Source organism: Lepidothrix coronata, unplaced genomic scaffold (assembly GCF_001604755.1).
Source record: "Lepidothrix coronata isolate B3197 unplaced genomic scaffold, Lepidothrix_coronata-1.0 Scaffold3, whole genome shotgun sequence".
Lineage (NCBI taxonomy): Eukaryota > Metazoa > Chordata > Aves > Passeriformes > Pipridae > Lepidothrix > Lepidothrix coronata.
The window spans coordinates 3,482,009-3,506,225 of record NW_016690183.1 but is presented as its reverse complement, the minus strand read 5'-3'; the positions used below and the strand labels follow the sequence as shown (position 1 = coordinate 3,506,225).

Below are 24,217 nucleotides of genomic sequence, written 5' to 3'. Positions count from 1 at the left end.
GATACATTCTCTTGTTATTTCAGTACTGTACCATCACCTTTCCTCTCTGAAGGCTTGGCAAATTAAGGGTCTATTCCTGAAGCTTGTTACTGTGTCTTGTCCCATGCAAGAAAGCATAAAACCGGATGTTTTATGCTTTTATTTGTGTGTTTTAAATAAAAAAAAAGACAGTGATTATTTGTTTCAACATACTGATGCCTCATATCAGTTTGAAAGTACAAGTATTGTAAGATTGGGTTGGGGCCTGTTATTTTTTGTTGAAGGTGGAAGACAGGAAGTTAATCCACACTTAGGATAGGAAAATTATAAGCCTTTTCTGGCTTGCATGACTGAATTTGGTTATTCCAGCTCCAAGGGTAACATGAGTGATGCCTGGAGGATGGGGTGTAACAGTTACTTGTTGAACCAGCATTGGCACCCACTAGTGTCATTACTAGGACTAATCAGCCAACAGCTGATAACCAAGTGTCAGCCAGGAACTCTATATTGTGATGCAACCACTGGCAATTAGGAATCCTGCATCTCACTTCTGCCTTGCTAAGTGAATTGGCTAAGTCGCTTTGCATATTTTAGTGTCTTGATTTCCCTGTTGGAAGAATACAGGTAGCGATACTTACTTATTATGAACCACAGAAGTCAAAAGGTGCTTTTTAAAATTATTATCCTATAAAGGAAAGCCTGGAAACCTAAATCAGTAATTTCTGGTATTATGAGGAATGTGAATGTCAACTCATTGGAGGTCTCTCCTAAATTTGACCCAGTAATTTTATGAATTAACCCACATCAGGGTCTGAGAATCTTGTATGGCATCACTGCTAAAATTATAAATAGAAAAAAAACCCCTTTCTTATGTATGCAACTCACAGTATTAGGTGCATACTGGCAACTGCACTTGCTATTTCTTTTGTGTTGTGCACACAACTCGAGTATTGATTCTGGCAGAGAACATTTCTCGTTGTGATTCAGGAACAATTTTAAACCTGTGGGGTATGTTACCAGTCATTAATAATTCTGATTGAATTTGGTTTATGTGAACTGTTTATATAGGGCAGTGCTAATCTGGGCACAAGTGTGACCTGCTGACAGGTGAAGCGCTTAGATGGTAAAAGCGGCCTAACCGGTTCTAGTTTACTAGCAGGGATGTAGACAGGTATAGTCAGTCCCCAAATAAAACATTTACTAGTTTTAGGCAGAAGAAGGAGTAGAATTCTATTTAAATTTCTTGCAGGGAAATCTGTAGGTGAAATATTTTACTACATAGTGTGCAATGTGTTCTTATTATTGAGAGTGAGATTGAACAGTGTGTTTTGCTTTTGATGTGAAATGTGGTGACATTTTTAGATTAAGAATCTTTGTTGTGCACAAGTAAATTTTATCTGTTTAGTGAAGAGTTCTGTTGGTCTGAAGGAGCATGATCTGTGATGGCATTAGCTGTAAGCTGTTTCTGTTACAACTTTCGAGTGTAAAATCTTGAGAAGATCAAGAATAAGTACTTGAGATTTTTAGATAATAGAGAGGGCAACATCTATTCAAATTAACCAAAACTTTGTGGCATTACAATTTGTTGCAGAACCATGGATTTATCACCATTTATTCCAGCAAGGAATTCCAACCTTTTAGTTTTCACATGAATAAACAATTTCGTATGCCTGCTTTAAATCAGTGTTGCATATATTTAGCCAGTGTAAAGGCTTCCTGTATTGCTCTCCTTAAGGTGGCTTATAGCAATAACTGTAGTTAAACTCCATGACATGTTTGTTGGAAGACTGTTGAAGCCTGATGAAATTCACAGATGTTCTTTTTCTTCAGAATATGGGGTTTATTGATTATTTTCGGCTTGGATGCCAGTTTCCAAAGAGGCCCTTTCTTCCCATTTCTCATGAGGCATTTATCTTGAAGCTTTGTAATGACATCAAGAGCCTCATATATCAACTCAATGCAGCTGTTAGGAGTTCAGGTGCTAGAATATAAACAGGTGCTGTTAAGTGTTCTAATACTACTTTATGTTGTCATGCACATTCCTCAGATTGGAGAAAGGGAGATAATGCTAGTCCAGCTCTGTTAATTCAAGCCAAACGTTTAGCAAAGATGACCGATTCTGCTGCACTTATATTTCATGAAGAGGCAATGGGCTATTTGTAAAAATGGTCTTTCATTGAAGAGATGTATAGCTTGACCCAAAGATTTTGAAAAAAAAAAAAAAGGAAAGAAAAGTGCCATGGTCACTGCCTTTTTATTTTTTTTTTTAATCTGAGAGTGACTTAGCCTACGTAATACTTCTAAAATATGATAAAATCAAAGATGGTAAGTTTGTTTAAAAAGCCTTTATTGGAATTATTGGATCTTATTTTGCAAGATTACTAGTTACTCAGTAGATCGTATTTTTTAAATTAAAAAAAATTGCTAACAACTACACACTTTTTTTCTTAAATAAGTCTTTTTCTCTAGTGCTACCAAAATGAGAAGGTTTAGGCCCTAACCTTAAAGCTCCAAATAGTTTTTGTTTAATCTATTACTTAAAGATAAAAATTAAAGGAAAGCTAGTGGAAGAATATTATTTTTTAGGTAATTTTTAGATTCTGGGAAATATTCTAGGATAGTTTAAGATGCTTCAAGATCAGTAAGTTTGTCTTCTTTGCTGAATTTTTTTTTCCATCCTTCAAAATGGTATGTCTTTGAAAAGAATAAAGGAAACTAAATCTTAATTCTTCAGAGGCCCATCACCTATCCTGACAAATGTCTCACAGTAATGAAATGTGGTGTGAAGGCCCAAACCTCTTATGTACATGGATTCTTGTTCTAAATTAACTTCCTTAATGAATGGTCCTTATCACTGGATGACTTATCAATTCTAAGACATGGTTAAATAGTGATCTTGAACAGAGAAATTTCTGATTTAATCTTTATAACTTTTCTTCCTTTCCCACCTCTTTTTTTTTTTTTTCCTCTTCCCCCCGCTCCCCCAAATGATTACCAGGAAATTCTGCATACTTCTAGATTACCATTTAAACATCACTTTTCATAACCAGCTGTTCTGATGCGGAAAGAGTAAGTGGACACTTACTTGCAACATATATTTTGTTATAACAGTCAGTTCAAACTGAAGTTTGTTCAGCTATTTTGCTAAGTCTTCAGTGGAAGTTTGGTCATTTTGACAAAATTGGGGAAGGATGTCTAATTATGCCTCCCTCCTCTCCCCCTTAATTGTTCAAGCCTCTTTTCTGTCTCTGAGGAGAAAAATTAAAGACTTGAACATTTATACCCCTCGTAACTAACTAAACATTTGATTTTGAATAGTGAGTCAAACTGTGCTCTAGCCTCTTTCAAAATAAGAGGAGAACAGAATAGAAGTAATTGTGGGAGAAATAGATTTGGGGTTTTTTGTGTGTGTATGTGTCTTTTTTTAAAAGGAGCAGGAGAGAATACCTTGAAAAAAATGCTGAAGAATTAAGTGGTAAAGTCACAAAGGCCTCTTTCTACTTGCATACCTCATTTTTTACTTGAAATCTATGGCAATTAACATATACCTACACATATATTCAACCTAGTGCCAGCATTTTCTCAAAAAAACCCCTAAAAGCTGAAAATACATGTTGATAGAAAATAAAACCAACTCTCCAACTATATATGGGGAAAGTGAGCAAGACAACAGAAAACCTTAAGAAAACTCAGTACTCTTAACAGTGTTTGAAAGAATGTTTGTTCCTTATGGCAAAAAAACCCCCCTCCCTCTTTTTCATGTTGTCTGTTGAATGCAGTTCTCCCCAGATGGTTTGTATGAAAAAGATCAGTGAATATGACAGCTTAAATTTTTGTGTTTACTGCATTCATTTTTAAACACATCTTTTCAGAACAATGTGAGACAATCTGATGGAACTCTGCCCATCTGTTTTTAATGCGAACCTGCAAGAAATTTTTTGAGAAATATGAGGCTGAATAACTGTGTGCTATTGGGAAGGCCTGTGCATGTAGATGAAGGATTGCATTCTTCAATTTCATTTTAAGTGGGGCCTCGGTATTAGAAGACATAAGATGTTAACTTGGGTCGATCAGTATGACCTCTGAATACCCTGGAGTATGATGACTGTGAGTAAATAGTTAGAAATTGACATATGCAATGATTTTGCTCTGCTGGCTGTAATTTTGGTGTCCAGCTTAAATCAGTGAAAGCTTTTCTGGAAAATGTGTCAGGTGGGTTTGATTTGTAATAAAAGTGTGACTAATGGCTAATTAGTTTCTAGATTTTCCTGTCTTTCTTCTTTCAAACAATAGCACGGAAATCTTACAAAAAACTAGGAAAATGCCCAGGTCTGTTTTTTAGAGGGACTTGACTTTTTTTCCTATTTACTACATTCAGGCGTTTGCTCACGGGACCTGTGAGGTGCATACAAAACAAGCATTATATGCACAGAGCAAGCATGAGTTGGTGAAGGATACACTAAGTCTCCAGACATCCCCAGTTGCTGTGACCTTTCCTGGCTCCTTTCATGACTCTCACCAGAGCAGTTCTGCCAGGGAGTGCTGCAGGTTGTAGCTTGCTCTGTCTTGCTATTCAGTTTTGCTTTATTAAATTTTGACCTGTGTTTTTTTCGTCCTTTCCTTTCTTTTTTTCAGCTTCAAAAAAAGAAATAAATCTACTTTTCTTGATTTCTTAGTGTCATAGATAGGCAGAAGCACAGACTTATGAGACATCTTCTTGATAAAACCTGTGAGCTGATGCCCGATTCGAATATGAATATTTTTCAAACTTTTTTTTGATTTGGCTCTGTGTAATGCACTTCATTGGAGGTTGTTTTTTGGTTTTACGTTTCAAGTGCTTACTGGAGTAAGACCATGGACCTCAGAGATCTGCAGAGCAGAGGTTCAAAAATGCTATTTTAAGTGCAATCAGTGCCTTGTTCATAAATGTCTCTGATCTAGCTGTAAGAGGGAAGAGAGAATAAAACTGCCTGAGTATGGAAACGCCACTCCCCTAAATGAATGAAATATAGTGATCCTGAATTGAGCAGTGCAATGTATACTAAATTCAAAAGCTATAGTTTACTAAGAGGGAGGGCTCATGTTGTTTCTAGGAATATTAGAGAATTACAAGATTCAATAGGTCTTCAGATATGAAGTTTCGTTATAATGCAGTGTGTTCAGTCCCAGGTGTTCATCCAAAATGAAATGAACAGCAGGCTTTCTTTGAACAAAAACAAACTACAGAAGTAGGGGATCAGCAAGAGGGAGAGGTTTGGCAATTTTCAGAGCCAGGTTTGCCTGCTTGTTTATTTTCTCCAAACCTTTCCACTGAGTGAGGGAGGTACTTTTGCAAGGCAGAAGTGTCTGCTTTTCTGAAGTGTGATGCTATTTACTATAGCAGATAAATGCAGAAGCATAATGTTCTTACAAGGTAAAGCATGCTTCTTGCTGCCTTCCTAGCTTTCCTTTTCTAAAGCAAAATTATCAATGTTTTGGACTCTTCAGTATCATTAGTTTTCAATTGGCATTGAAACTTTTTATATATGTTTGATTTCTCTAAACAGCAAATGGACTTGCGTAGATTCTGCTGGACAGCTCACACTGGAAAAGGGAAATACACACTCCAAAGTGTGGTTTTTTTTTCCTGCTTATCTGCATAATTTTCTATTCCTTGATAACTTATCCTAGGAGTGACAGATCTTATATCCCCTATGAATATGCTTTTAGTTAGTCTTTGAAAACGCTTTCTCAACAGTGGAATGTGTAAAAGGAAAGGACAGCACTAATCCCACCACTATAAAATGAATGTCAGCCAAATATTAAAATGATAAATGACTATAGCATTAGTTATTAGTGTCATGGAAGACTGCCACCTGTCTTTCAAAAGGAAAAGAAAAATCTTTTAATGTTAATTTAAAAATCAGCTGTTCTTATAGTCAGCATTCATTTTAATAAACACAATGAATCATGTATCTGTGTAGACCCCTCTCTTCGGATAGAACTGTGATTCCTTAGATTAAATTCTTATGTTTGGTGTGACTGTTATATAATGGTGGATTCTGTTTGCTCATTGCTTAACTAAACTTCAGTCTCTAGCATCCAATTCAAGTTTAGTTCACTGTCATGTCAGAAATCATACTGGTTTAATTTGCTTTAGGTTTTTCACATTGGCTCAAAAATTTAGTACTTGTATATAAGTAACAAAGTGTGTGTGGCAGAAGTGTTATGTATGAACTTGCTTTTGATTCTGGAGTCAAAGCTCAAGCCTGTTTCTTGGAGAAATGTCACAGCACCTTGTAGATGTGGGTGGAAAGGGGGAGCTAATTCGGTTTTGCTTGTCTTTAAAGTGGAATCCAAATGAGAAGCTTTCAGGGCAAGATAGCCCTACTGACTAGCAAAACAGTTAACAAAGGTGAAGAAACTGTCCTCAATGAGGCAAGGGGGTTAGAGCATCTCCTGTGGCATTCTTTTAAGGGCTGATGTATGTTCCTTTTTTGTAATTAGTAAAAGAAATATAACTTTATTTTGAAGTAGCAGTGTCATTTTATCTTTTGCTTTAATGGCTTTTCTTTCAGAAAGGCTGTTTTTAGGGAACCATTGGCAGGAATCTGTGATGGTTTTCTTCTATGATGATGGAAGATGGGATAATTTGTTTTGGAATGATTTTTCGTCGTTCCGTAGAAAAGAAGTTTTTATTTTCTAACCATGTCAATCAAATTTCCTCTGAACTGTCTTTATTGGAGAGTGAGGACAAGAATATTTTGTTGTATTTGATTTTGAAATGCTGTGATTGGTGATGTGCGCAAGTAGAACCATAGAATCACAGAATGGTTTGAGTTGGAAGAGACATTAAAGATCTTCTAGTTCCAAATCCCCTGCCAAGGCAGGGACACCTTCCACTAGACCAGGTTGCTCAGAGCCCCATCCAGCCTGGCCTTGAACACTTCAAGGTATGGGGCATTGACAGCTTTTCTGGGCAACCTGTCCAGTTCCTCACCCCCCTCACAGTAAAGAATTTCTTCCTAATATCCAAGCTAAATCTACCTTCTTTCAGCCTAAAATCATTCCCCCTTGTCCTATCACTGCATGCTCTTGTCAAAAGTCCCTCTCCAGACTTCCTGTAGGCCACTTTTAGGTACTGGAAGGCTGCTATAAGATCTCCCTGGAGCCTTCTCTTCTTCACACTGAATCCTAACTCTCTCAGCCTGTTTTCATAGGAGAGGTGCCCCAGCCCCCCGATCATCTTCATAGCCATCCTCTGGAGTTGTTCCAGCAGGTCTACGTCTTTCTTGTGTTGGGGCCCCTAAAGCTGGATGCAGTACTGAGGAAGGGTCTCACCAGAGCAGAGGGACAGAATCACCTGCCTTGACCTGCTGGCCACACTTCTTTGGATGCATCTCACAATATGGTTGGCTTTCTGGGGTGCAAGCGCACATTGTTGAGATATGTCAAGCTTCTTGTACATCAACACCCCCAAGTCTTTCTCCCCAGGGCTGCTCTTGATCCATTTTCTGCCCAGCCTATAGTTGTGCTTGGGATTGCCCCAACCCAGGTGCATGAACTTGGATTTGACCTTGTTGAACTTCGAGTTTTGCAATGTCCCACCTCTCAAGCCTGTCAAAGTTCCTCTGGATGGCATCCCTTCCTTCCACTGTGTCCATCACACCACACAGCTTGGTGTCATCAACAAACTTGCTGAGGCTGCACTTAATCCCACTGAAGTCAAGTGCAGTCTTACCTAACCTACAGCACTTAGTTCTAGTGTTACTTCATTTTCTCATTCTGAGTGTTTTTCAAGATGAAATACTTCTGTTATTCTTCCATTCTAAATCCAAATTATAAAATCTTTACTCAAGATATCTCCTCTTGTGAAATGCTGAATCTTGGCTTTGTTGAAGTCTTCTTAGGCAAACATTTTTACTTTTTCTGTTTTACTTAGTTTTACCACTGTACTTCCCCATTATATTGCCTTAATTTTATGCCGATTGTAGTCATCAATAAAAAAGAATGTACTTTTGGAATGCTGTGCTTCTGGTGATTCATGTTACATTTTTGTAGTAATAGTTTGGCTCATTTCTTTTAAAAGTTTGTTTTAAATCTCTGTTGATATAATTTAGCATGTTTTAAAGCCAGCCTTGAACAGATTTTTTTTGCACAGCACTTACAGAAGATTCTTGTCAGTTCACGTCATTAATACCTATGCAAGTGTCTGTTTTCATGAAAAAGTATAAAATGAGAGATTGAGAAAAGAGGCAGAAGGGCACATGTGATTAACAGTGTACATCTCCATGTATATTGTAACTTGGAATAGGCACTCCCAGTACCTGAGCACTGTCTTACAAGACCTGAATATGCAGAATGATAATGCAAAATCAATTAGTTTTTCCACATCTGTTTGAAAGATAATTTGTTTGTTAGTACTGTAAGATGAATATTGAATGATGAATAAGATGATAAGATGAATTTGTTGTTGTTGTGTGTATATGTTAGGAGGGGATTTCTTAGAATGTAGTCAAACTATCTGGAAAACTAAAGTCAGTTTTGTTAACTTTTCTGCTTTTGCAGGCTAACTCTGAGGTGGTTAAAAATCATGTAACCAGAAGCGTAAGTAATTTTATTTATTCCTTTTTCTTTTACTTGGCCTGATTTATTTTCCTGTTTGTGTCTGCTTATTTTTACTACAACTTCACAAAGCATCCATTGCTAACCATTTTCAAAGTACACATTTTGATTTCTATACTGTGTGAAATTAGCTTCTGATTAGCATAAGTGGGTTTTTTTCACCCTTCAGTTTATCCAGGAACAGTTAAATGACCTCTGCATTTCTTATTTTTAAATTAAGCAGGGAAGAAAGTAAAGATAAATATTAAAGTATTCATAGACTGAATTGTATTCAGAAGAGTACAGAAAGTCAAGAGATTTTTTTTTTTTCCCCCGCAAGAATGATACTAGTTTTTGTCTTGTGGTCAATATGCAATTGATCTTTTAGCTTTTATTTGTTCCATTTATATGCCATGTTTTTTACAAAACAAATAAATGCTCCTTCCCAACCCTTTATTACTATGGCTGTAGTACTACTGGTACAAGTAGTATTAAATACATTTATTGAAGTGCAATAGAACCCAGCAGTCTAACTGATGTAGAAATTTCTGCAAATGGGATGTGTAGCTGATTTTGATACTGATAGCCCTTAAAAGTATACTTTTAGCACAATTTCTGTGAAGTAAGTAAGACAAAGAAGACAACTTTTTGAAGTCCTTTAGAGTTATCTTTTAACAGAGATTTCAAGTTTTGTAGATTTCTAAATAAATAATGGGAGATGCCTATAGTTAACTATCTGTTAGTAGGCAACTGTGATGCAGGTATTTGATTCACTACTGTAAAAATGAGGTTAAAATTTAAATAGGGGCAGAGGAAAGGACTTGCAAGATGTACATGGTCTTCACTGATTCATTGTTCAATTCCAGCGCAGTTCTCTATTGCAACAAATGAGCATGTGTTGCACAGTGCTAGTCTTGTGTGCATTGCATTTTTTTTGTAATGCTGCTGGTGCCACTCTGTGCAGGGTGTAAAGAGTTCTGATCCTCGGCTACCCATGTAGACAGGAGACATTCAGAGGTTACATTTGTATTAGCAGTACAGTTTGTTTACTTGGCCTGGCAATAAATGTTTTTCTACAACCAAGGGTATTTCTGTGGTTGGATCCATGCTATCAACCACACTGTTCTAGTAAAATTAGAGTTATTTCTAGTTGCTAGAATATATTTGATAATGAAACCAGCTATAAATGACTAGTGACATGATTGTTTCACCTTTCAGTTCGCTGTTTGCTTTCTTATCTAGACAAATTAACTAAAACTAAAAAATCAGAGCAGAGCTGAGTTCTTAGTTATCTGTATGTGAATAATTGGTTTTGACAGCTGCTTCTAGTGCAACAAACATGAAGCAAAATAATGAGATACATTGTGAGGAAAATAATTGCAGATCATTTTCTGTTGCTAGTTGGAAGTTTTTAGCATAATTGTTTACATTTGAATACTTTAGAGGGTTTTCTGTGTGTACTGATTGCTTATTGCACAAGCCAAGATAATATGTTTTTTGGTTTTTTTTCTGTACATGTAATACCTTGTGCACGACCATTTTGAAGGCAGCCTTAAATGTTTTTCAGCTGTGCCTTTTGTCTTATTGCATTTTGCAATGATTATTATTTGACCATTAGCAAGTTTCCTGAAATTGTTGGTAGTTACTTTCTATGGACAAGTATACTCCAGGAGCAAAGGATGACTTGGTTCTGACACTACCTAGAATTCAAAATTTTGTTAGCTTAATTCTAGTGTTTGGGATAGCAAGCACATTCTTACTTGGGAAATAAGAAGTACATTTTCTTACATTTAGAGGGCTTCCTCATGCCCTTATGGACTGGAATATTATTTTATTCTTAATATTAACATATTTAAAACAAATAATTAAACTTCTTGTTTCAACTAATGTTTCTGTCACTTTCTATCCAAGGATTGTGTGCACATAATTTTCTGTTAGTTAACAGGGTGCAGAATTTGTAATGAAAGTTTACTTCAGTTTTCATCTCTTACATCCTAAATAGGTCAGAGAGAAACGCAGATTTACTCTGAAGTCTTTCCCTCTGCCACCACATTTTTTTCTTTCCACTGTGCACTATTTACAGAGTTAGGAAGCAGAGCGCACACATACAGGAGCTTTGTATTAGGTGCTACTGGGTCATGCCATACATTACTTCTACAGAGCCTCACCATGTGGTATGTGTGAATTAATGCAGAAACTTTTACACTCTGCTGTATCTGTTGTGCTTAAATACATTACCTGCGGATAGTATTCCTTCAGGAAGCTCTTTCAAAACTCTAGTGTACTTGTGAAACTATACTACAACCAGAATTAGAGCACATGTATTATTTTAGTCAGTTGAAGTACACTTCCTGCCTAACACTGAAATATGAATATAGGAAGTTTCTCCATGGATTTGTAGTGGAATACAGTCATTTCAGTGTTGACACGACTCTAACTCACCTGGGTTAGAGTGAGTTAGTGCTCCTGTTCTGTGTGTGCAAGAGACAATAGCACTGGTTAGGGGTAGGTGCTAGCCTCACAAAGCTTTGTTTAAACTCTTTGTCTTGAGACATTGTAGAGCTAAGGCTTCAAAAATACAGTTTTCCAAATGTGAGTATGTATACCTGTGAAATTTTACATTAATTATAACACTAATTATGCCTCATTCTCACTTGAATAATAACTTCATATGTATTCAGTATTTTCTCCTAAAGAGTCCTTAGTAGCAAAAATGTGCTACATACCTTCTCTCTGTTATGAATTAAATATTTTAAGAAAAGAGCAAAGGATGAATAGACAACCCAGCTGTACCAGGAGATTTCAGGCTGTGAGCAGGGCTGCTTTCGTCAATAAAAGTGAGTTGGAAGATGATCTTTCTGCCCTGATTGGTTCCTTGTTTCCCTGGCAGATTGCTAGATAGAACTCCATATCCAAGTGCCCCACAAACTTGATAAAAATGAGCTGGATTGCAAAGCCCTCCAGTGAACTTGTTTAGAGGAGCCTGGCCTGTTTTGGCTGAAGTGTCATAGGAAAGAATCATAGGAGCACCTTTGCCATCAGGGTAGGTTTTGGCAGAGAGAAAGCAAGCTGGGATTTATAACTTCTACAGACACTGCGAGGGGCACATCTGTTTGGAGTCTTGCTGTTATACTACACAGGGGAACAGATCGTGATTTTTATGGGACACAGCATACAGAACTAAAATGTGCTCTCAAACAAGTAGCCGTCTGCAGTAGAAATGATAAATCTTTTCTGCAGAGAGAACTTAAAATATATTTTTAATTAACTTGTAATATTTACTAAGCAATGCATACACAATAGCATAGAGACATTTGTATTTGCAAGACATGAATCTTTTCTGCAATAGGAATCATTCTAAAGCCAGAGACCAAATTCAGGTTCTGGTATGCAAATTCTGGTTCTCATCCAAAACATCACATTCACTGTGTCAGTAGGAATTATCATGGTGGAGTAGTCCAACTATCAGTGTAGTTCACTGTTCTGTCTTTTTCTGCAGTATCCTGGAGTGTATAGAACTGTTACACTGTGCCTTAGAATAGGTTGCAGAATAGCAGATTAGCTAATCAAATATTCTGATGCTTATAGCAACATGAAAAATAGGCACAAATAAAATACTTACATCCCAAATAGATCCATGTCATTCTTTCAAAATGTGTCCTGATACCTTTAAGCCACAGATTAATTAGTGATTTACATTTCAGATAGTTGTAGTTTCTACTCATTGGTCCTTATATCTGTTAATACTCTTACTCAAGAAGGACCCCAGGAGAGAAACAGATGAGCTGCATGAATGCATATCAGATTCTGGAGCCCTGAGTTTTCAGCAGTGCTGTTTCTTGGAGGAACATATGTATAGTTCATGTACAGCTGTCTCAACTGTTTGAAACAACCCAGTCCTTGAAATCAGTATTTCTTATATTCTGCTGAGATAGCTTTTAAGCAGATATTATTATAGTTCAATGCCAGGAACAGGGCCTTGGGGAAGGTAACTGAATGATTTTTCATTTGGCTTCCTTAACCTGTCATCTTTGATTCTGGTCTCAAAAGGGGCAAGTCATTATCCCACCTGGTATTTTTAAGTTCATGCATGGCCCACGTGTCTAGTTTTACTTTGGTATTGGAAACTAGTAGTTTACCTACTAGGTTTTTTTTTAATTTATTTTTCTAGAGCTGTTATATAAAACATAGTAACTCAGTGTACTGCCAAAATGCAAATGAGTTTATCTGGGGCAAAACTGATCTCCCTTTACCCTTTGTCCTTTCTGGTCTCTGGCACTCTATGACAGAGGACTTTAGCCTGTGAAATGTGTAAGCCTACTGATTGTAATGCAGATTTCCTTATTCAGTTCTTGGAAAAGTTGTGGATGATCATCTTGCTGATATTTTTTTTACAGATATTTCTTTTTTTAGGTGTTATTTTTTACTTGATTGTCTCCATTTTTTTCCTTGAGAGTCAGCCTTTCATCACAGAAGATATAGCAGGAAGGTTATTTCTTATTCCTTCTGTTTCTGGACTTTTGTGGAGAAGTTGTCTCAATGCCGCCTCTGTGCCACACAGTGTGAGATGACCTGTACTATACCTTTTGTCATGTTTTTGCTCTGAAGCTGTGGAGCGACTCAAAGTAGGATTGTAAAGGTATGAGATGCTGCATGCTGCATTGGACAAACACAGGCTTGCTGTTTGAGGCAGGCCAGGTAATCCATAAACAAGTTCACCATCTTTGGTGTCAGAAGAAGGTGAATTAACAGGGCTGATCTCAAAAGTCTGTTTTGTTCAAGCTGTACTTTAGTTTAATTGGGCTCTTTGGCCCACTTTCTATGCTTCCATTGACAGCAGGCTGTCTAGTGAATGTTGTGACCTGGTGAAAATTATGTAGAATTAAGTATGGGACTGTTTCTTAGGTTCTTTATTATGCACAGGCTGTAGTGGACTCTGTGATGCTTTTGTCTGAGGACTGAATTTTCGAGAAAGTTGGGATAACTGGGCTCTATGATAAGCCTAGGACTGACAGGAGCCAACGGTGGTGAAAGAAATAAGGATGATGTCAAAGGAAAGAGTTGCATGGCTTGAATTTTTACTGGAAAAGGGCAGTGACATAGTGCATTGGATGCAATGAATTTACTTGGTAATCCAATTCTGTGACTGGTGAGAAGATGGTTGTCTTTTGTAAGCAATTGCTTCCCCCTGCTGTCTTCCATACAACTGCAGCTTAATTTTACCAAAAGGCTCCTCGCACTTCTTTACATAAGAATAACTTCTATATGTTATTGTTTGGAATTGATCCGTTTGTTTGGAATATGAAAATTCCTTTAAACTGAATGAATAGGTGAATAGAAGGTGTTTTCTGTTTTGAAAACTCTGTTTCTCATATGACTGGTTATACCGTGTGCATTGCCAGGCAGTCCCAGGGAAGCAGGGGAACAAGAATCATGGGGAAAAGCTCACAGAAGATTAATCTCAGGTCTGTCCTACTGGCAACATATCAAGCGCTAGTTTCACTGAATCTGACCTGGTTACAACTCTAAATTTTTAGCCAGATGTGTTTAAACACCCATTTTGAGCCACTGGTTTTAATTCCCCTTCATCTTCTCTACTGTTGTTGGTTGTCAGGAAATGAAAATCATACCTAGTTTTGTGAGATTTTCCAGGTAATTGTCCATCCTGGGAGATAGCAGATAGCATTTGCTCTCTGGGAAGATTAGCCAAATGTTTTGCTATTATCTCTCCAGTGAGGTTTTGCTATTATCTCTTCAGCAAGGCAGAAAACAATGTTTTTGGGTGGGTTTTTTGTTTGTTTGGTTTTTTGTTTGTTTTGTTTTGTTTTTATTTTACTTGGATGGAGATGATTTGCCTTTATGGATAGTCTGCCTCATGCCACTGAATCCTCTGCTTGGTTAAACTTGTATTCTGATGGTAGGTGTGTATGACTTGGTCCAGAATGAAAAAGAAGCCCTTCTTATCTGTGAAATGACCCCAAAACTGCACAGAAATGTTAGGAAAAAGCCCAGAGAGGCAGTCACAGAAGTTTGAAATAGGTTTAATAGTCAATCAAAACCAGAATTCAGTCAGAAGCATGGTAAGATATGGCTTACATTTTCAGCTTGCCTGTTGTGAGAAATGCTGGAACACTTATTTGTATTAAGAGCACGTTGTAGGGGTGTGTGTATATATGTTAAATGCTTCACCAAATCTTTGAAAAGCTTTTTCAGTAAACATTTTGCCTCTGTAGTAACTCATATCTTTGTTGGATTTTGCTAAATATTGCAGTTATGATGGGAAAAGTTGAGAGTGTGTCATTGAGAGTTAGTAAAAAATAAAAATGAAGAAAAAAAGAATGCATTGCTAGCTACAAGATAATTAAGCCATGGAAAAGAAGAGGAAGGGAATATAATCTAGAGGGCACACAGAAAAATGGTTGTGTGTCCTTGACTGCTTGTCCATTTGCCAGTAAGTCATTGGCTGTAGCCAACATATAACATACAAGGTGATCGTGACCTTATGCAAGTTTAAGTAAAATTTGTTTAGTAAGTTTTGTGCACCATAGATAGGCAATGGAGAGTTTGATGGTGTGAATCAAAGTATCTTTTAAAAATGGTATAGTTCTGTTGATTTTGGGAGCTATACAAAATCTGTATAAAAGTGTACCCGTAATGACAGACAGAAGAGTATTGCAGCTATTTGAGGCCATATAATGCAACATGATACAGAGATGAGATATCAAAAGAAGAATTCTTTTAAATTCCAGTGTTGTTTGAATTTTCCTTTGAGTATCCATAACACAGTCTAAAACACTAAGCTGATTGCTTACACATATAAAAATATAAATCTATCAGTTAAAATTTTAAGTTGTACCAGTTATTTAATTGTGGAAGTTGTCAGGACTATCCATTTTTGTACACAGAGCAGGAAAGAGTATATAGAACTGTGTATTTCAGTAGGTGACATGGCATGCTTACAGTAAATACATATCTCACTAACAGGTTTTTTTTTTTTTGTTTGTTAGTGGTTTGAATTACGTTGTTGTTCATATGCTTATATGCTGCATGCTACTAGGTTATATGCTAATTTATGTGGCACAACAGTGCAACAGAGAATGATTTTATCACTTATTTGCTTACCAGAGGAAGCTGTTAAATGATTGATTTTTCAGGTTACATGGAGGTTTAGTCATATAATTTTTCAAAAATGGTGGAAGTACTTTTTAAGCAATGGATACATCTGTGTAACCAACAGAGGCCAAGGAAGTGGAGGGAGAGTCATGATGCTAATTGCTTTTTAGTTACAAAACCAAAACAAAATATGCCAAAACCTTGAATTTATGTCTTGTATTTCAAGTATACTTATTTACTCGTTTTGGCACCCATGGTGTATTACCTACAACCTTTAAAATTCTAAGAAAGGATTGTGTAAAAAGAGGCTGGAAATACTATGAAATTCCCTCATTTTCTGTTGTCTAAGTAAAGACAGGAAGTAGTGAAACTGGGACTTATGTGAGGTGCACCTTATGACACCAGCTGTGATTTAAAATTTACCAGAACTTTTCTCTTTCAGAAATTCTGAAAGAAAACGTGTCACTTTCATGATTGTATGTCTTAGCTATTCCCAGATTTTGATATACAGCATCACTTTATGTAAGGTTCTAAGGCCTCTTCCATTCAAACACAGTTTATTTGGTTTGGGAATACTTGCCATGTGTGTGCCAAAATAAATAGGGTTTATCAGCCTTCCAACTCTTACCCTTAATCTAAATAAGCTTTTGTGTGCATGTTTCTGTATATTCAGGGGAGGGAGAGGAGTGAATACTCTTTCACCTATGGAGTTACTGGTGCATGATATTAAATTGAACTCCTTCTTTTCTGTATTAAAACATATTATACTTATCTAAAGGCTAAAATAAAATATATACTATATATAAATTAATATATATATATAAAATAATATATATGCAAAGCTAAAATATATATAGACATAGATAAATATAGAGTGAATTATTTTTATTTATTTTTATTTATTGTTAGTATAGTAGTAGCTGTCTTTGTTTTTCCTTTTACCGAGGGTCACGAGGGAGAATATTTTTATACTTTTTCATGAATAGTTGCTATTATTGAACAAATGGAATTACAAGAATAAACTACTACACAATAAATTCTCAGGAATATATTGAGTATATATTTCAATATTGTCATAAGGAAATCAGTTGAGAGGAACTTGCTTTTGCAGGTTTATAAAAAAATTCAAATTTCATCTTCTCAAAGATGACTACGTTTTCTCTAATCTTAATGCAGTTACCAAGACAGCACGAAAGACTTCTCTGGCAGTAGTGGGTTGGAAGAGGTGATAGAGAGTTAAACATAACTTGGTCATAACCACAGTGTTTGCCTTCAAAACACAGGGCAATGATCCTCTCATATCCTCTTGTTATAATTTTCCACATTAAAAATAAGGAAAAAAGCCAGAAACATTGACATCAGTGACAGTAAGTAAGCTTTCGGATTGACTGTTTTTTTCTTTGTTGCAGAATTGCAGCAGTGCTTCAAAGAATTCTGCTTTCAGTTGTGACAAAGAATCACAGCAAGTATTTCTTTCGTATTTTATGTAGCAGTGTCACATCTTGCCTTGGTGGGTTTTGATTTTGTTATTTGTGGTTGTGATTTCTGAGTTCAGTCTTCTACAAGACATGACCTGCTATGCAAGTACCATTTTACAATCTCTGTCTGAGAAAACAACTGGGCATATTCGCTGAGCTTACTTGTAATTTAATGACTAGAATCTTTTGATTATTCTATTAAGACGGACAAGATGAGATTGTGCCCTTAACCTGGAAAAGAAAGAAAAGTTAAAGTAAACAGTATTCATACACTAACCCGTGAAATTAATTGAATTATATTCATGTCTTGCAGTCTGGAGACTGGTTTTAGATTCATGTCAGTGTTATTCAGAGCAGATTTCAAGATCTGCAATGTTTTACAGATCACTGGTGAATCTACCAACTTGTAAAGCATTTGCAGAATTCTACAGAGAGATGTGTGCAGACATAAGTACCTAGAAGTTTCCTATTTAACTCCCAAATTAGTTGTGCTAGTATTTGCCAAAAGTGCTTGTATTCATTTTAGTGCTTTTCCACATTACTGATTGCAGAGATTTTTTCACTATGGTTCTGATGTGAAGAACTCTGATTTTTGGCTAACTCAGTTTGTGTTCTGAACTGAATAATTTGAGCTCTGTAGGCATTTAATGAGTTGTAATTGTAATGAAATTATTGGAAACATCTGATGCTTGTCTGTAGGAGTTCAAGTTGCAGTTTCTTTTCATTAATATGCTATGTTTGCTCTTGGCTGCTTTGCTGTGAACTGCCATATCTAATTTCTTCACAGAAGTGCAGACTTTGATCACATTATGGAAGAAGGCTATGAACTTGACCTCACTTACATCACAGAGCGGATTATTGCTGTATCTTTCCCTGCTAGCTGTTCTGAGGAAACTTACCTCCACAATCTACAAGATGTAACCCGAATGCTCAAATCCAAACATGGCAATAATTACTTGGTATGTGTAAGATGAGTGTTTTGTGATACATCTTCTTTTGTCTACACAGGAAGGCTACTGGTAGGTCCACATATACCATTATAAACTAGAAGTTATTCTTTGGTCCATCTTTACAGCCTTGCAAGCCAAGTGCAAGATTTTCAGTAGTGTTTTAAGCTGCTAGGCAAGAACAGATATTGAAAGCACTCTTTTGCTGGGGCACTGCAGTCTCTTTGTAATAACACATAGTCAAACACCGGAGAATGATTGCACTGACCATTTTCATTGTCCAGAGTAGGCTTTTAAAAAATACACACACTGCAATGCCCACTGGTTCCTCAAGTGGGCATCTGATAGTCTCTCACCATCATGTGTTCACTGTCTGTCTCTACCATATACTGTGAAACAACATGTAAAAGTAGGATTGCTGTTGGTGTGTTCTGTCCAGATCTTTCTCATTAACTTGTTGTAGATGCATTTTTTTACTGCTGTTTAGTTTTCTATAGGAAATTAAGTTGTAAGCAAATCTGTAATGATCTTCGTGTGCAGATTTTTTTTTTTAATGATAACACAAGCTATTAATCTCCTGTGTTGTTTTCTGGCTAGTGCCATGGCATGTGTTGTCTCAGCTTGTTCTATGAAGGTGAATTTAAAACAAGACCAATATTTTATTTACTTTTTTTCTTCTACTGTCTTTTTAGTTAGTGTGTATAAACTATTAGAGTAAAATCTATGACTTCAGGAGGTTGAACTTTACTCACAGTAGAAATTAGTTTCTGGAGAGATTCCATCTAATGATTTAAATACATTATCTTTTTGCTCACAAACCAAGATGTCATAGGTGCATTATGAACCAGATTGTCCTCAAGATGCACGTATAATACTTGTGCCGTGGTCTGATGCCCTCAGCATGCTGCCTTGGTGCCCTTCGCTTCCCTTCTATCAGACACTGGTAGCTTATAAGGCACAAAATAGTAATAGTTTGAAGGTGTATGTAAAGCTTCTGTATGTAAAGCATTACAGGTACAAATTCAGCTGTTCTTGGTGGTCTTTTCCATGGGACAGCAGTGTAAGCTTGTAAGTCTTAGTCCAGTTAAATCTCACTTAATACCTGTTTGTATTACAAAAATCTGATATATGGTAGTTCTTGTTTAGTGTGTCCTCTCTCTGGGAGGGAATGTAGTCAGTTTCTCTTGCAAAGCTGGAATTTTTGGATTTTGTTTTGGTTTTGTTCTATTTATTAATTTATTTTCTAATGAACATTTTGGAAATCAGCTGTCTTGGTCAAAAAAGACCTTGATGCCATCTGCTTCGAGTATGTTTTTGTGAATTCACAAGACAACCTGACAAACCACAGCCAGGTTGTAGGTTCAGAGCTTGCTTTTAAACTCTTTTGTTTCTTATGTTTTGAATACCTCTTCAGCCTGCTCAAGAGGCACATGTATATCAGCAAAATCTGGCAAAATCCTAGCAAGAATACTCTTGAACAGACTAATACCTGCTATTGCAGAAGGAATTCTACCTGAAAGTCAGTGCGGTTTCAGAGCCAACAGGAGCACACAGACATGGTGTTTGTCCTCAGACAACTGCAAGAGAAGTGTAGGGAACAGAACAAAGGTCTCTATGTAACCTTTGTTGACCTCACCAAGGCTTTCGATACTGTGAGCAGAAAAGGTCTGTGGCAGATTTTGGAACGTTTAGGTTGTCCCCCCAAGTTCCTTAAAATGATCATCTCACTCCATGAGGATCAACATGGCCAAGTCAGATATGGCAATGCACTTTCTGAGCCCTTTCTAATAAAGAATGGCGTGAAACAAGGCTGCGTTCTCGAACCAACTCTATTCACAATCTTTTTCAGCATGATGCTCCAAAGGGCCACGGCAGACCTCGATGATCAGGATGGTATCTACATTCGATACCGTACTGATGGAAGCCTATTCAACCTAAGGCGACTGAAGGCCCACACTAAGACCTTAAATCATCTTGTCCAGGAGCTGCTTTATGCTGATGACGCTGCCCTTATTGCCCGCACAGAAGCAGCTCTGCAGCATTTAACATCCTGCTTTGCAGACGCTGCTGAGCTCTTTGGTCTGGAAGTCAGCTTAAAGAAGACAGAAGTTCTCTATCAGCCTGCACCTCAGGAGGTCTTCCATCATCCCCATATCACCATTGGCCAATCAGAGCTCAAATCAGTCCAGCAGTTTAATTACCTCATCTCCTCAGACGGTAAAATTGACGGAGAGATAGACAACAGATTAGCAAAGGCGTATAGTGCTTTTGGAAAACTCCATAAAAGAGTTTGGCGAAATAAACACTTGAAGAAAAGTACAAAGATCAGTGTTTACAGAGCCTTAGTGCTGTCTACTCTCTTATGTGGCTCCAAATCATGGGTCATCTGCCGCCACCACCTGCATCTCCTAGAACGCTTCCATCAATGCTGCCTCCGAACAATCCTAAACATCCACTGGTCAGATTATGTGACCGATACATCTGTTCTAGAACAAGCAGCAGTCACAAGCATTGAGGCCATGTTGCTGAGAACACAGCTGCGTTGGGCAGGACACATCTCAAGGATGAAGGACCACTGCCTCCGTAAGATGTTACTCTATGGTGAACTTGCCACCGGCTGCCACAAGAGAGGAGCCCTGAAGAAAAGATACAAGGACTCCCTGAAACAACATCTCAGCCTTGGCCATATTGATCACCATAACTGGTCTACACCCATCTATAGACACACCATCTATAAGGCTGCTGCTTCCTTTGAGAACGCACACAGGATCACTCTCGAGGAGAAAAGACAACGTAGAAAAAATCATGTTTTGCTGAATATACCACCTAAGGAGTCCTTCTGCTGTGCCTTTTGCAATCGGATATGTCTATCTCGTATTGGCCTCATAAACCACCAGCGTGCTTGTAACAAACGTGGATAGAGCCTTCCTAAATCTTCGTTCGCGAAGGCTAGCCATGATGGGCAAAACAAAAAGCTCCCAAAATCTCCTCAAAAGAGTATTCAAGTCAGCAATTCTGCTGAAGTTGATGGGAACAGTTCTGCTCTTTCATTGGGCCAGGGTCTCAACTAGCAGAACATATACTACAAATCAGCATTTGTCATTTTTTACCTAGTTGCTCTTTCTTCACTGCAGTTGATAGTGAGAACAGAGAAGGGAATGATACACTCAAAGAATTGTGTGAGTGCATTGTTTCCTGTTTGAGTCTGTTTGTTATGAAGAATATGAACAAAAAATCCTAAGTATCTAATTTTCTCTAAACAGTAGAGAATTATACTTTGATAGTCTGAAATAAAAGTCCTTTATGGAGAGATGAAAGCCTGTCCATAGCTTGCAGTAAATTTTTCTCTGCTTTGTTACTCTAAAAAAGTATCTTCCCTGCAGACTTTGGTACCTAGAAGAAATGTGACTTCTCCAACAGATAAGAATTTAGAAACTGATGCTAATGCTTCTCTTTCTTGTACCAAAATATAAGTAAGTAGACCTAGGATATGCCAAAAAGGGACCAAAAAGGATGCAGTTAATCTTCCACTGTATCATGGCTTAACCTCAGCCAGTAACTTGGTCCCACACAACCGCTTGCTCACATCCCCACCAGTGGGACAGGGGAGAAAACTGGAAGAGTAAAAGTGAAGAAAACACATGGGTTGAGATAAAGACAGCTTAATAAGTGAAGCAAAAGCTCTGCACACAAGCAAAGCAAAACAAGGAGTTCATTCATTGCTCCCTGCAGCAGGCAGGTATTCACTCATCTCCAGGAAAGCAGGGCTCCATTATGCGTGGTGGTGACTTGGGGAGACGTCATCACTCTGAATGTCTCCACTTTCTTCCCCAGGCTTATATGCTGAGCATGTCATACAGTATGGAAAATCCCTTTGGTCAGTTAGGGTCAATTGTCCTGGCTGTGTCCTCTCCTAACTTCTTGTGCACCCCCAGCCCACTCACTTATGGGGTGGTGTGAGAGGCAGAAAAGCCCATGGCACTGTGTAAGCGCTGCTCAACAATAATGAAGACATCCCTGTGTTATTAACACCATTTTCAACATAATTCCAAAACACTGTGAGCTACTGTGAAGAAAATTAAATCTACCCTAACCAAACCCAACAAGCAGTGACATCTATTTATGGTATATGCTTCCCTTCAAAGACTTCTGTAATGCCTTGTTTTGTTGTTGTATGTGAAATGTTGGTTCTTGTATCTTCTGGTCTTTATTCTATGCTGATAGGACTCCTGGAGTATCTCAGCTTCACAGAACTTGGGTATCTTTGAGTTTGACATCTGATCCAGCAATGACAAATACCCATCATGAACAGGGCTGTATTCTGACACACAGGAATTTTAAATTGATTAAATATAAAGCAACAAGAAAGATGAATAAAAAAGTTATTATCAAATAGCCCTTTTTTTCCCTGTGCAAAATTTTAGGTAATTGATTTCTTAACATAGCTTTATCACTGATTTTAAGAACTCTGTACTGAGATCTGTACTGAAAACTGCAACTCTTAATTTTTTGGCAAATATTAAAGCTAATAGAAAATTAGAAAAAAATGTCTCATTTGTAGAAGAGACTTTTCGTTTCATTCCTGTTAAAATTACTATTGATATTTATGGGAGGATAAGTATAGTCTTATTTATAGTTGCTGATATATCTTCTTGATATATCAGAGAATGAACATAAAAATTTTTGATTGTTATTTAGCTCTTCAGGAGTAATCTGTTTAAAATGCAAACAGTATACTGGAATTAAGACAATGTTTCTCATAATATAAAGAAGTTTTATTCTTTCTTTTGAAGTTTGATCAATGGAAGTGGTGTATACCCTTTATGGTCAATATCATATGTAATTTCAGAAGCCTGTGCAGCTTAAAATAGAAGCTGTTTTCTTGAGTGCCTTGTTAATTTGGGTGTTTCTTCATCTGGATAAATTTCTTGCCTAAAAAATGTAATTTTTCCTAGAGGTGCCATGATGTCATACTGTTTCCACTGTGTCCATAATGGAGTTGCACATTTTTAAGTTCCACATTGGTGAGCAGCAAGCATCCGGTTTCTAGAAGGAAAATGATGTAGTTCCTTTAACCTCTTTGACTTCTGGCTTTTTTTGGTGAACCAGCTGAGGTTAATGCCTCAGGTGGTATTTTAGAAAAGCATTACACTTTAGAAAAGGGTTCTTAAATTGTCCTTGGGAAATAGTAAAATATATAATAAACTTATATTTACTCTATCTCAAATTTACGATCTGTTTATTCCATTTCAGAAGTGTAATGAAACTTTTTCAATGATTATGTCATCTGTACTTGTGATGTGAAATAGCCACACTGTGAATCTGCCTCAGTAGCATTGTTTCAGTTCTTCAGTACTGATATTTCAGCTTTTTGTTATTGATACTGATTTAAAGTACTTTCTAATGAAAGAGACAGTTATACTTGTATACACTGCTTTTTTTTGTTCATTTTACAGTCTATCTCTTTAACTGTTCCTTATTGAGCACTAAGTGTATGATAACTTGCTATCTAATGAGTTAACAGAAGAGTTGGAAGATCTCATAGGCTAAGCTATAGTTAAATAGCTATGTCATATCTTCCCTGCAAAGTTTTGACAGAGCAGTAATTTCTTGTCAGGCCCACAAATCCGAATATTTAATGCTGTACCATCCTCACAGACTTTTCATTGTTAATTCTTACGCTCTGCAGTGATTTTGCATGGTGCCCAGGTGTGGTGGTTTGGACCTTGGTTTTTCCCCCAGAGGCTGAAAAGTGGTAGACCCCAAGGGGTGGAAACCCCTGGATGTTTTGAAGTTTTGCCCAATGGGCGCTCCTGTGGAAATGTAAACATATCACAAGCTCACCGGAAGAGATGAGTTGTAGTTGTGGTGGTTGAGGAGAGGTGGCCATGTTGTGAGCCACGAGGAAGGGGCTCTGAGCCCCTTGGGGCCTCTGGCCCCCTCCCAGCCCCGGCTGGGAAGATTGCAGAGACTTGGAACAGTCTTAGACTAAGTGTCTGTAGCATGCCGGGAGATGTTTTTCTCCTTGGGTGCAGAGCATCAGCCGGCACTGACCAGAGAAACAGTGGCAGAGAGCCAGGACAGATAAGACCTGAACTGGAGAGAGAGAGAGAGAGA

General features: G+C 37.4%; 1 protein-coding gene across 1 annotated transcript in view; it reads left to right on the top strand.

The window, feature by feature from the left end:
• TNS3 (tensin 3) overlaps positions 1-24,217 on the top strand; it is a 185,766-nt gene that overhangs the window by 60,359 nt on the left and 101,190 nt on the right. Inside the window, exons 6-8 of the mRNA XM_017820129.1 lie at positions 8,527-8,565; positions 17,085-17,137; positions 17,941-18,112. Coding sequence (XP_017675618.1) covers positions 8,527-8,565; positions 17,085-17,137; positions 17,941-18,112 — 264 coding nt within the window. The remainder of the gene's footprint in view (positions 1-8,526; positions 8,566-17,084; positions 17,138-17,940; positions 18,113-24,217) is intronic.